The following is a 14600-nucleotide window of genomic DNA, read 5'->3' as shown; positions in this document are numbered from 1 at the left end:
GCTCATTTCAATTATCATATAGTGACAATATTGGCAGTAGTTAATTTTTACAGGTAGTTGAAAATGTATTTGAATATTTAGTTGAAAATTTAGTGTCCCCCAACTGAGCAAGCCAAGCCAAAGGCGACAGTGGCAAGGAACCAAAACTCCATCAGGTGGCATAATGGAGAAAAATAAACCTTGGGAGAAACCAGACTCAGTCGGGGTGCCAGTTCTCCTCTGGCCGTTATTGTCATGCCATTGGCTCGTTTTGTAGAACTCGAAGGCGATTGGCTCATAAGCAATCAGTCACAAAAAATATATATTGCACAAAATGAAAACAATAATGTAAATATTATAATTATAAGTATGAAAAAAAGAGATTTCATCTCTTATATGTCTTAGTGTGTGTTTTGGTTATAATTTAGACTATTTAAAAATCTAATTTCAGCTTTTTATCTCATAATTAGGATAATCATAATTTTGATTTTTAAGTCATACTTTTGACTTTAAAGTTATCAGTAATATAGTTCAATATTTAGTTTCCCCAACTGAGCAAGCCAAAGCCAAAGATGACATAATGGAGAAAAAAACCTTGGCAGAAACCAGGTTCAGTCTGGGTGCCAGTTCTCCTCTGGCCAACGAACAAACAGTGTAAGATTATGATTCTGGCAACATTACAAGTCAGAAGTCATATTAGATCGGAATATTCAAAGGATCGGAGTCATCACGCCGGAGACGGGTTTATTGAGGGTGTAGTGTCGATGAGGCATTTACGGGGGGAGTCTAATTGACAGTCTCTGCAGACATTTCAGGGATGCCTTGGTCATGTCTAGGTGCAAGTCCACCATCTGATCTGGATACGGCCCGGATCCGGCTGACTGCAGTAAACCTCGGGATAAACAGAGAGACTAACATTAGCGTAGATGCCCTTCTTTTTATGATTTAAAGAGTACATCAGGTGTTATGGGAAGTGTTCCTGGTTCCAACTGACCTAGTTAATGCAGCCTAAAAACAATCAATGTTTTTAGTCTAGATTTTAACTGACAGAGTGTGTCTGCTTCCCAAACAATGCTAGGAAGACTGTTCCAGAGTTTAGGTGCTAAATAGGAAAAGGTTTGACCGTATATATATTCTTGGTATTATCAACTGGCCAGAATTTTGAGACAGCAATAGACGTGATGGAGCTCTTAATGCATTAAGAGCTCGCTCAAGTACTGGGGAGCTAAACCATTTAGTGCTTTGTAGGTAATTAGCTAAATGTTTAAGTGCATATAATGTTTAATAGGGAGCCAGTGTACTATGTAACTCGTAACTATGTAACTCGTAGTGGACTGACTGAAAGGGAACTAAAAAATACTTAAATGTGATTTCTATTGAAACTTGTATGTCATGTATTTCAAAATATATTTAGGCTACTTCACATGTTTAAAGGTGCACTGTGTAAATTTTAGCTGCATGTAGCGGTGAGGTTGTGAATTGCAACCGCCCACCCCTCCCTTTCGAAGCACATAGAGAAGCTACGGTGGGCGACACAGGACAAAGATGTCGTTGTCTCAGTGAAGAAGTCTGAGACAGCAGAGCGTAACTAGTGCTCTGTAGAGCAGTTTGTCCGCCGTTTAGGGCTACTGTAGAAACATGGCAGCACAAAATGGCGTCTTCACTGATAGATAGAAATGGCTCATTCTAAGGTAATAAAAACATAACAGTTAATTATGTAAGGTCTTTATACACAACTAAAAACATAGTTATGTATAGTATATTGCATTTCTGTCAATAGATCCTCATAAATATTACACACTGCAATTTTAAGTCGGTTATCCAACACATTTTAATAAGTGTACTTCTTTAAAGGTGCAATGTGTTAATTTTAGCGCCATCTAGTGGTGTGAACTGCAACCACCCACCGTTCACCCCTCCCTTTCGAAGCACATAGAGAAGCTACAGTGGCCGACACAGGAAAAATATGTTGTCATCGGAGAGAGCAGAGAGTCACTAGCACTCTGTAGAGAAGTTTGTCCATTTAGGGCTACTGTAGAAACATGGCTGTGGAAAATGGCGTCTTCACTGTAAGGGGACCTGCAGTCTATGTAGATAAAAATGGCTCATTCTAAGGTAATAAAAACATAACGGTTCATTGAGCAAGGTCTTTAAACACCACTGAAAACAGTCATGTATATTATGTTGCATTTTTGTCAATAGATCCTTAAAATATTAAACACGGCACCTTTAAAGCAGGACCAAAAATGACTAAAACAGAATGATTTGAAATTGGCTTTAAAAATGTTATTTGACATTGAGTGTACTTAAGTGTGTTAAGAATATTATATTACCGTTTATTATATTGCAAGTAATTTTTTTTGTCTAAATATTTGCTTTTAAGATTTGAAGTACACTAAAAGTGCACATTCACTACAAGTAAACACACTTCTTTTTCACAAGGGATGGACCACATTTATGATACTTTGATGGTACTTTTGTATTTTCTTTGAAGCTTGAGAACTTTGAAAAAAAAGAGAAAGTCATGGTTTTAGAACAACATGAGGTTTAGTAGATGATGACAGGATTGACGTTTTTATGTGAACTATTCCTTTAAGATCCACAATGTTAAATACGTTGAATCCCATCTCTCAGTATTTATTTTTGGTTTCTGCTTTCACTCTCTCCAGGAGTACCCTGTAGCATTCGAAAGGCAGTACAATGATACTCCTGTCCAGGCACTTCAACGAGTCGAGGAGGTTCTGTCCCTCTACTTGCACCTCATCACATCCACTAACACTTCTGTTAACTGGACCTGCGAACAGGAGTATAGCAGCAATGTAACCCCTACTGTGACACCGCTAACCACAAGCACAGGTGAATGCACACACACGTACATTCGTCTACATGAAAAAGACAGATACACTAGTAAAGCTGTAGGCAAGACTGAGAAGATTTTCAAACACACACTCACACCCATACACACACATCCCTCCAGCAATGATTAAAGCCACATGTTTGTCCTTTGAAAGAGGCTGCGGTGGGATTATTCGGGCAAGATCCTCAGGGGTCCTCCAGCGATGATTTCTACAGGCTGGGCTTCATTGTGGTCTCCATCTGTGCAGGATTTCTTTTCCTACTCACTGCCTACTGCCTCCTAGAGAGAAAGGTATGCCATTCGTCCATAAATGCCATGAAAGCATTTTTATTTGGTCCAAAACTTTTTATGCACACAATATTTTATAATGTGATAAGTTTCCAAAGGTCAGACAGGCAAAGCAATGTCCTTCATGATTGTTAGCAGCATTTTATATGTATAAAGTAACCCGTTCTGGTGCTTCTGCTGACATATTTTGATGACAGGTAGTGTAGTGACAAACACATTTGTAAGTTATTTCAAAGGCTTGGCAAGATTCTGATGAAAGATCCGCACCATGTGCTTCACCTCATCTGGTATTGATTTGTGTTTGTCTAACACTGACTATTTACAGTGCCCTTAATTCTTAGAAGTTGGGTTGGACTTTTAATGTCAGATTAAATGACAATATAGACTTATGTGATGATATACATATACATATACATATACATATACATATACATATACATATACATATACATATACATGTACATGTACATGTACATATACATATACATATACATATTTGCAAGAAAAAGTAACCGCTTGCAGAATCTGTGAAAATGTTATACATAAAATATTTTTTACATATAAAGACAAAAAATGTATTCTTAATACATTACCTGGATGATCCACGACTATTTTTGCTTTTGTGATGGTTGTGGTTGTTCATGAGTCCCTTGTTTGTCCTGAGCAGTTAAACTGGCCAACGTCCTCCAGCAAATTTTTCAGTTTTCCAGCATTTTTGCATATTTTAACCCTCTCCAGCATTGACTGTATGATTTTGAGATTTTCCACACTGAGGACAATAGAGGGACTCCAACACAACTATTAGAAAAGATTCAAACATTCACTGATGCTCCAGAAGGAAACCTGATGCATTAATAGCGAGGGTATTGCTACTTTTGAACAGGTTTTGAACAGGAAGTCCAAAGTATTCTTATTTTGTTTAAATATCTTCTTTTTTTAATTTTTAATTTTATTTAGTACTGCCCTTCAGAAGCAACAGAAGATACTTGCATGTTTCCATGAAGACAAATTAAGTACAATTTACCAAGCTTACCAAATTCAATACGTTTTCACCCCCCGGCTCTTAATGCATCGTGTTTCTGTGACTGTGAATTTTGACTTAAAAGATTTTTTCCTAAATCTAAACAAAGAATCTTTTCCCACTTTGGAATAGGATCCCTTGTGATAAAGAAGTGCACTTGTAGTGGACTTCAAATCTTAATAGTATATCATTTTTTTTTTTAAATCCGTACTGTACTGTAGATAATATAATGTTAAGGAAATAAAAGGCCACATAGAAAGTACACTTTAATGACTAAGGGCCAGATTAACTCTTTTGGCGTTAAAAAGTAACGATGTCAGGATTTACTAAAGACACGCAGTGATAAATTAGCGCTGAAAAGGCATACACAGAGTTATTTTTGCGGCTGACCTTTCCCTTTCAGACGCAAAAGGTATGGGAGGAGAGTATTTAAATGAATCGCGCAAGGTGATTTACTAAGGTTTACACTAGTCAATTTGCTGGTATTTGCACCATTATATAACACCCCCAAAAAAGCATGTCTTGAACACTAATTTGCGTTGCTTTTGGTAGATTGCATTGTTCATTATGGAAATGATTCGGCTGCATCTGTGGCACTAAATTGCCCTTTTTAGTAGCTAATTCTGTAATTACTTTAAAGTACATTTTAAATCATCATGCTTTATTAATCTTTTGTCATATTTTAAAGAAGTACACTTATTTGCGTTGACTAACATAGTTAATATATTTTTACAATGTCATGTGTAATTACAAATATTTGAATACATGACATAAAAGTTTCAACAGAAATGCATTAAAGTATAATTTAGGTTACCATGTCAGTACATTCAGCAGTACTCGTTAACCATATGTAATGGAAGTAATTATGAAATTACATATAAGATGTGTATTAAGAAGTACTTAAGTGCTACTAAACAAAAAGGCACTCAGTAAAAGTTCAGCTAATTGCATTTCAATACATTTAGCCTATAATATATTTTTACTGAATTGCAATTATGTCTGAAAACATTACATTCAGTTAGCACCTAAGTATATTCTATTAAAGTACATTATTTCCGTGACGAGTGCTTTTTTAGTAGTATGCTATTAATGTACTTCTTTTTCATAATTCATATTCATATTGTTCTTATGGTATCTACTAATCAAGCCGTATATAAATATATAAATATTTGTATAGCTTGTCATTGCCCTCTCAAGTTTATTATATTATGGGTTCTCTAAACAGTTATTTAAGACCCAAACTGGCTGCTAAATGAATAAATGTACTTCTACATCCATTAGCATTGCCATTCATCTCACTGGCAGTTGCTTGGCTGGAGCATGCAGTTTCTTGAGCCAGGCACCTGTGCCGTGAATGCAATGTTACTAATCACTTTGAAGCTACAGGAAAAGACTATCTGATGCATACCAAGTATGCACACACTTGCCCTTTAAGCATGGTCCCATCAGCCCCAGTAGAAATTGTAACTACACCATCTGGAAGAAAAAGCATTCTGCCCCATTGACAGCCATTGAAATGTTACTGTGTAATCTGATGAAATAGATGTTTTATTTTTTGCCAGAGGCCAGTTTTTGTAGGCCTCTTACTAGTGTGAAATGGATTTGGAATGGATATTTATCCCTGTCGGCTGTCTTGTTAAAAATTAACACTGGAGCCAGAAACAAACAAACTGTGAAAGATTTTTCTCATATCTTACATTCATCAACATTAGGTCAGCAATAGTATGTTACATACTGTAGTACAGTGAACCTCACACTTAATCTGTAACTGTTTTTAAAGAGAGTAATGAAAAGTGTGGAGTAAAAAATGAAGAGTATTTGTTGAATATGCAACATCACTCATGCATGTAATTTCATCTGTAATTCTGTTTCCACAACAGAAGCTGCAACGTCAGCTTCACAGAACAAGAATGTCATCAGACTGGGGGTAACTTTGTGTTTTATCTTACCATTATTCTGTAAATAGTTCCGCTGTACAATGTTTTAATGTTGTCACACATACTGTATATATTTGAATGCTTTGTATGACCCTTATATGTCAAAACTATGCACATAGCAAAGTAATATCAACATTTCTCTTTACAGATTACAAGTGGTTGAAAATTTTGACGTCCAAGATGAAGTATGTAAGTATTTGATTATTATTTTGGATCAATGTAAAAATTGGCAATACAAATAAGGTAACACTTTAGTATGGGGAACAATTCTCACTTTTAGTTGCTTATAGCTAGCATAATGGCTGTTTATTAGTACTTATAAAAGCACATATTAAAGGGTTAGTTCACCCAAAAATGAAAATTAGACCACGATTTACTCACCCTCAAGTCATCCATGAAAATAAACTAGCTTTCGGTGGTCAGCGGTACGCAAGTCAACTTGCTCTAAAAGAGTAACCCCCTATGTATAGAAACATTGCAAGCTTCGATGCCTCTCGCGGATAGGGCTGGGCAACAAACTCAAGTCCCTCTTCTCTTATATTGAATTCCTCTGCCTTTTCTCTTTAGAAATTCTCATTTTAGAACTCTAATTCATGACCGGTGTTATGTTTTGCTCTATCCTCTGCGCTTCTGTGTTCGTCAATAGGCATGCATCAAGCGTTACTCTTTTAGCGCAAGTCGACTTGCGTACCACTGACCACCGATAGATGATAGATAGATTGTGACGTTGCCTTAACGTAAACAGAGTCGGATTCAAATGCAAGTAAAAGTATTTATTTGGACATAAGTTCAAGAGATCGCAACAGTGCAGAGATGTCCAGGTGGTGAGACGCTTGGCAGCACAGGGACGCTGAGGACAACCCAGATCTCCAGAGAAGAGTGTTGATGCTGGAATGGTGAGAGGTGAAGGTACTGACGCTCACACGAAGACCAGGAAACGAGGAACACGAAGACCAGGGAACGAGGAACACGAAGACCAGGAAACGTGGAACACGACGACCAGGGAACACGGATGACAGCAGGAGAGAACAGGAGGCAACCAGGAACACACGAGGAACATCCAACAACGCTCTGACAAATGACATGACAAACAGAGAGACATTAAATAAGCTGCGCTGATGAGCAGCAGGTGAAGCGCTGATCACCGCCGCAGGTGATCTCAATCAGCGCAGCGCCCAATCACACACACCAACACCTACACACACACACATACGTAAACGTACCAGAAGGAGATAGTGAATTCATGAACCGTGACATAGATGCCCTTTTATGGACTTCAAAAACGACACAACCATTCACTGCCATTATAAAGCTTTGAAGAGCCAGGCCATTTTTAATATAACTCCAATTTTATTCGTCTGAAAGAAGAATGTCAAATATACCTAGGATAACATGAGGGTGAGTAAATCATGGTCTAATTAAAATTTTTGGGTGAACTAACCCTTTAATGTTTTATTCTGCATGACCATATTCTACTCCCCTTAATCCTACCCAATACCTAAACGATACAACAACTACCTTGCTAACTATTAATAAGCAGTAAAATAGGAGCTTATTGAGGCAAAAGTCGTAGTTAATAGTAAATGTGTTTTCTATACTAAAGTGTCTATACTAAAGTGTTAACAAAAATAAATTAATACCTATATACATCCCCCTGTACTAGAAATGTGATACTTGGTTTGGTATTTGACAAATGTAATGGACTTTGTGTAATGTTAATGTACATAATTTCCAGTGTTGGGGAGTAACTTACATGTAATTGACCTATCGGTAAGCCCCTCCCCTCACCATAGCGGTTGAGTATCAGTTGCGCTGGGACCGGAACTCGGACATCTTTAGGTGTCCGCTCCATAGAGATGCATTGGAAAATCCAAAACTGTCATTGGTTTGATGGTGTTTATGCTACAAAAATACTAAAACGTCGTGCCGGAGGTACTGTAACACTGATTCCAGGTATCCTGAGAGGATTTTGTGTTTGTCATACTCTCGTTAAGTTACGATTAAAGTCCCTGCTAATATACAAATCTACTAACTAACTGTTCTCACGTCATGTAACACTGTAGGTGAAAAACATAAAGGTCTACATTTCAGTGCCTCTCCATATTAAACTGGTTATATGTAAATTAATTTCATTTTAGATATGTTTAAAGTCTACATTATCTGTCCTACTAAGGAGGACTCCTATATTGATGGGTATTATAGTCTCCGGGTAACGAAAGGAAGAGCTTGCACGCAGTTTATCGGAGTTGCTTTGCAGATACAAAGTTTACCAGTTATTAACGGCACCCTCGAAAAGGCATACGGTCTGTATATGTTTGTTTACTGTTAGTTGTTTGAGTGTTTTTGTGTAATTTGCTGTGTATGTTAATGATAATGCAACGGAGAGAGATAGTTTGTGAATGAGACGTTAATGCGCACTTCTTATGCTTTGTTTGTTCAGCTCTTACAATGATTTTTTTGGAGTGAATAACGATGCAATAAACTTGATAAACCATCAGTTAAGTTTGTCCGTCATTCGGACGGGATATACGCTACAATCTGTGTCCAAAAACATTTTGGGATAAGGTTTTCATACTGACAGCTGTACATTGTAAGATATAGCAACTCTGTTTGTTTGTCCGAGTTAGCAACAGTAACTAAGGGGGGCGGGGCTTACCGATAGGTCAATTAGATTATGTAATTTAATTACAAAAAATTACAGTTTAAATTACAGTTACTTATGAAAATGTTAATGATTACAAAGCGGGTTACATCTGAATATTTTCTGTAAAAAACTAGGATGTGCTAAATAATATTAATTTGTTGCTTTGACGTTTTTGAAGTGAACAGCGCCTCCTGCCATTTAAAGACCATTTAGTAGAGCAATGCTATTCTGATTGGTTCTCATTTGAATTTGCAGTGCACCACGTCTGTCAATTACATCAATCCACATTGCTGCTGAAAGCCTTAGGAAAAACCTGAGAGAAAGTCTGAGAGGTGCCAACATGGCGAGTGATAAAAATGTGTTCTAGTGCTGGAAAATAGAAAAGTAATCAAAAAGTAATCAAATTTAATCAGTTACATTACTTTAATAAAGTAATTGAAATAGTTACATTACTTATTACATTTTAAATAGGGTAACATGTAATCTGTAACCTATTACATTTTCAAAGTAACCTTCCCTACACTGTAAATTTCAGATATTATCTTCAGCACACACCATTTGAGATCAGTAAAGGTCAGATGGCCTAGGACGGACATAAAACATGTTGAATATTGTAAGAAAGTGATGAAAAACAAGGTCCAAAAAATATTGGTTGAACATTTAGACATAAACTAGCAGACCAGGGCTACGTTCAGCCCCAACAAAACGTTGAAAAACATTTTTTAAACGGAAACGGTGCTGCGTTGAACACCCTGTTCTGATGATGCAAGAGTTGCAACTATGGCACCTGAGAAGGCCATTCTTTGTGTTCTTTTTGAAGAATTTTCAGAGCCTGATGAAATCGGTATAAATACGTGTTTAATACTGTAAAATACGCCCGATGTTACAGTCACTGCCCTTGCCGTCCAGAATAAAAGAGAACATCCCAATCGAGTCAAGGGATTTGTGAATGAATGAATGATCGAATGAGGCATTTATATAGCGCTTTCATATGTACTACTGTACACCCAAAGCACTTTACGACTATGTCAGGGGTCTCTCCTCAACCACCACCAGTGTGCAGCATCCACTTGGAATGATGCGACGGCAGCCACAGTACAACGGCGCCAGTGCGCTCACCACACACCAGCTATAGGTGGACAGGAGAGAGGGTGATAGAGCCAATTCAATGGATGGGGATTGTGGAAATTTGTGGTCCCTAATTATTGTGATCCAACATTCGCCTCGCTTTTCAGGATGAAAAGACAAACATTTCAGGTGAAGGATAATACACTTCTTACCTCCGAGACTGTGTTATGATCTATATGACCTTATTATTTTAATTGTGAGTATTAGGCTTATCATTATTACTGATCACTGTTGTTGTGCTATAATGTTGTAATATTTACCATTATATTATCAGAGGAGTATATAAAAGTTTATAAAAGTGTCACTTCACAATAGAATAGCAAAATATATAAATATGGATAGTATTTTTATGTTAGATTAATCAGTGTCGCTTTAATACCGCGTAGTTTATATACATGCTGCTGATTGGGCTGACATATGTGACACACCCACCAAACAAGAGAAAACGTATCTCAAACCCCGTTGCACACCGTTTCCAGGAAACGTTGTTGAAACCGTAGCAAAACGTTGCGCTCTGGTTTGAACTTGAACGTGCCCCAGACCTCTAGTCGTCTAGACTCTAGAGTATGAATTATTAAGAATGATAAACATGTCAAACTAATGTTAAAGCATTCAAATTGTTAACATTCTAAACAATAACTATAGCGCATATGTGCTCTCCTTTCTCATCTTTTATAGACCAGATGACTGACCGACGGAAAGCGCTTGGCTCACACCTCTCCACTGCCTTCTAACTGATTTGAGACAGTCCCCAAACAGTGAAACAGACTGCATTACGATTCAGGAAGACCACAACCATGACATCAACGGTGTTTCCAACATCAGCGGAAACAGACTTAAGATATACTTCTGATTATTTGCTAACATAACTCATACACCTTGGACATTGTACATTTGTAAATATGCATATTATCACAAACATCTATTTCTGGACTACTGGAAAAGTCAAAATATTGCATGCTCAGTAATGCTACAGTTACATCAATCCACAACACACCTATAACTAGAAAAAACAAAAAATCAGCCAATCGTAGTTTGTTTCAGTTGTCAGTCTACTATAATGCTGTTATTGTTCATATGTGGGCAGTATATTACAGTAAAGGCTTCATTTGCTAATACAGAACTTTTTAAAATTTATTTCCATTTCCATATATATTTTACACTTGAAAGAGGTTAAGACTTGAGCTAAAATTGTCAGAAAACAATTATTAGGCAAAATACTCACATGTCTGGCATATTTTTCAAAAAGAGGTCAAAATGTTATCTTCTTTTTTCCCCAGTGACATGCTGATATAAAAATTCTGTTTGAGCTGACAACAGCACATTTTACAAAACAGATTTATTTTTAGAGGGCAGTTTTGCTCATTAAAAATAAAGGTTCTCTATTGCCATCAATGGTTCCATGAAGAACCTTTAACATCCATGGAACCTTTCCGATTCACAAAAGGTCTGTTATAGATTATTAAAATGTTCTTCACTAAGAAAAAAAAAGGTTCTTTTAAGAATTCATCACTCTTGGAATGGTTCTTCTATGGCATCGCTGCAAAAACTCGCTTTTGGAACCTTTATTTAGTAAGTGTAGTCATGCATGGGAACTTTAATGTGGTTTAGGACAAAGCCACACAAAGCCAAAATCCATGCAGGATGGCATAATGTCTACTATTAAGGGAACAGAAGAAAACAATTCCAGACATGAATGTTTCCGGGAGACTCACTTGAGCGTTTTTATTTGCATTTTGTTTCTGTCTGGAGTGTGTGTCACCGTTTCTTAGCATTTAACACTCAAAGGCTTCTCTTGAAATCAAAAACAAGGAAATGTGGTGGAGATTTTCGGACGTCTGCTAACGATTAGGACAAGCCAGACATCCAAAAGGAAGAGCTTTTGTTTAGCAGAAAAACAGGACGTAGCTTCTTGTGAATGAGATTTGAAGGCCTGCTCTAAAGATGCTGAATGGGCATATTCACAGTGTACTGCAGTAGTTCAACACACTTTACACAGAAATATCCAAATAAACAGGAACATTCAGGAGCAGGAGTAAAGTTAACATGCACTACATTTAAGTAAATGACACAGAACAATGAACAGAAAAAACTGAGGGCTTAAATTCACACCCTAAGGATTTACTTAACAAGAAACAGGAGCACAACTCAGGGTACGTTTACACGACAACAATGTACTAAAAACCGAAAAGATTTTCCTTCATGTTTTTTGAGTACAGATGGCACTATTGTCAAAACGATCCCTGTTCACACGGATCTGCGAAAATGACTAAAAACGCATTCTGCATGCCAGGCCAGTAGTTGGCGATGTCATTTTGTAAAGAAACACTGCGATCTTATAGACTGAACATGTAATACGCAAGCGCATGAATGTGACCGTTTTCACAAATTCCTGTTTTTGTAGTTTACACGGAGACGATAACGGTATCGTTTGAAATCCATTTTCAAAAGTTTGCGTTTTCAGTCTCCAAAATCTCAGTTGTCGTGTAAATGAAAGGCCAAAATGCATCAAAAGTTTTTTTGTTTTTAGAAAACTGTTGTGTAAATGGCCGCTCAATAGGTAACAACTAATGCTGCGTCCTAATTCGCCTACTATAATATTATTATTACTATAATATTCCCTACAAGTATGTACTGTTTTTGTGAAGAAAAAGCACATACAGTGCATCCGGAAAGTATCCACAGCGCTTCACTTTTTCCACATTTTGTTATGTTACAGCATTATTACAAAATTGATTAAATTAAATATTTTCCTCAACATTCTACAAACAATACCCCATAATGACAATGTAAAAGAAGTTTGAAGTATCGAGGCACAGATCTGGGGAAGGGTAGCATTGAAGGTCCCAGTGAACACAGTGGCCTCCATCATCCGTAAATGGAAGAAGTTTGGAACCACCAGGACTCTTCCTAGAGCTGGCTGCCCGGCCAAACTGAGCTATCGGGGGAGAAGGGCCTTAGTCAGGGAAGTGACCAAGAACCCGATGGTCACTCTGACAGAGCTCCAGCGTTTCTCTGTGGAGAGAGGAGAACCTACCAGAAGAACAACCATCTCTGCAGCAATCCACCAATCAGGCCTGTATGGTAGAGTGGCCAGACGGAAGCCACTCCTCAGTAAAAGGCACATGACAGCCCTCCTGGAGTTTGCCAAAAGGCACCTGAAGGGCTCTCAGACCATGAGAAACAAAATTCTCTGGTCTGATGAAACTCTTTGGCCTGAATGGCAAGCGTCATGTCTGGAGGAAACCAGGCACTGCTCATCACCTGGCCAATACCATCCCTACAGTGAAGCATTGTGGTGGCAGCATCATGATGTGGGGATGTTTTTCAGCGGCAGGAACTGGGAAACTAGTCAGGATCGAGTGAAAGATGAATGCAGCAATGTACAGAGACTTCCTTGAGGAAAACCTGCTCCAGAGCGGGGCGAAGGTTCATCTTCTAACAGGAAAATGACCCTAAGCACACAGCCAAGATAACAAAGGAGTGGCTATGGGACAACTCTGTATATGTCCTTGAATCACCCAGCCAGAGCCCAGACTTGAACCCGATTGAACATCTTTGGAGACATCCGAAAATGTCTGTGGTGCTTCCAACCTGAAAGAGCTTGAGAGGTCCTGCTAAGAAGAATGGGTGAAACTTCCCAAAAATAGGTGTGCCAAGCTTGTAGCATCATACTCAAAAAGACTTGAGGCTGTAATTGGTGCCAAAGGCAAAGGCTGTGAACACTTACTGTATGTACATGTTATTTTTTTTATTTTTTTATTTTTAATAAATTTGCAAAGATTTCAAACAAACTTCTTTCACGTTGTCATTATGGGGTATTGTTTGTAGAATTTTGAGGAAAATAATGAATTTAATCCATTTTGTAATTTGCCTGTAAAAAGTGAAGTTCTGTGAATACTTTCCAGATGCACTGTAGACTACGTTCCATTCATCCATCCATCCATCATCTTCCGCTTATCCGGGGCCGGGTCACGGGGGCAACAGTCTAAGCAGAGACGCCCAGACTTCCCTCTCCCTAGCCACTTCCTCCAGCTCTTCCGGTGGAACCCCGAGGCGTTCTCAGGCCAGCCGGGAGACATAGTCCCTCCAGCGTGTCCTAGGTCTTCCCCGGGGCCTCCTACCGGTGGGACATGCCTGGAACACCTCCCTGGGAAGGCGTCCAGGAGGCATCCAAAATAGATGCCCGAGCCACCTCAGCTGGCTCCTCTCGATGTGGAGGAGCAGCGGCTCTACTTCGAGTTCCTCCTGAGTGACTGAGCTCCTCACCCTATCTCTAAGGGAGCGCCCAGCCACCCTACGGAGAAAGCTCATTTCGGCCGGCTGTATCCGGGATCTTGTCCTTTCGGTCATGACCCACAGCTCATGACCATAGGTGAGAGTAGGAACGTAGATTGACCGGTAAATCGAGAGCTTTGCCTTGCAGCTCAGCTCCTTCTTTACCACGACAGACCGGTACATCGACCGCATTACTGCAGAAGCTGCACCGATCCGTCTGTCAATCTCCCGTTCCATCCTTCCCTCACTTGTGAACAAGACCCCAAGATACCTGAACTCCTCCACTTGAGGCAGGAACTCTCCACCCACCTGAAGCGGGCAAGCAACCCTTTTCCGACTGAGAACCATGGCCTCGGACTTGGAGGTGCTGATTCTCATCCCAGCCGCTTCACACTCGGCCGCAAACTGTCCCAGTGCACGCTGAAGGTCCTGGCTCGAGGAGGCCAGCACGACAACATCATCCGCAAA

At 38.8% G+C, this 14600-nt stretch overlaps 2 protein-coding genes across 3 annotated transcripts in view; one reads left to right on the top strand and one right to left on the bottom strand.

Annotated features, from left to right (window-relative positions):
- The window catches only part of csf1b (colony stimulating factor 1b (macrophage)), a 30835-nt gene extending 19846 nt beyond the window's left edge, over nucleotides 1–10989 (top strand). Inside the window, exons 5-9 of one of the 2 annotated variants that reach the window (XM_079827883.1) lie at nucleotides 2649–2835; nucleotides 2991–3127; nucleotides 6026–6072; nucleotides 6231–6271; nucleotides 10533–10989. In XM_079827883.1, coding sequence (XP_079684009.1) covers nucleotides 2649–2835; nucleotides 2991–3127; nucleotides 6026–6072; nucleotides 6231–6271; nucleotides 10533–10588 — 468 coding nt within the window. In that variant the 3' untranslated portion in view covers nucleotides 10589–10989. The remainder of the gene's footprint in view (nucleotides 1–2648; nucleotides 2836–2990; nucleotides 3128–6025; nucleotides 6073–6230; nucleotides 6272–10532) is intronic. The other variant, XM_079827884.1, reaches the window with a different exon arrangement.
- Nucleotides 6842–14600, bottom strand: part of LOC307133095 (uncharacterized protein) — a 39543-nt gene continuing 31784 nt past the window's right edge. Inside the window, exon 5 of the mRNA XM_079827885.1 lies at nucleotides 6842–7153. Within this exon, the coding sequence (XP_079684011.1) occupies nucleotides 6872–7153 (282 nt within the window). The 3' untranslated portion in view covers nucleotides 6842–6871. The remainder of the gene's footprint in view (nucleotides 7154–14600) is intronic.

The sequence above is a fragment of the Gobio gobio genome (assembly GCF_949357685.1).
Source record: "Gobio gobio genome assembly, chromosome: 10".
Taxonomy (NCBI): Eukaryota; Metazoa; Chordata; class Actinopteri; order Cypriniformes; family Gobionidae; genus Gobio; species Gobio gobio.
This window is presented reverse-complemented; position numbering and strand designations above follow the sequence as displayed.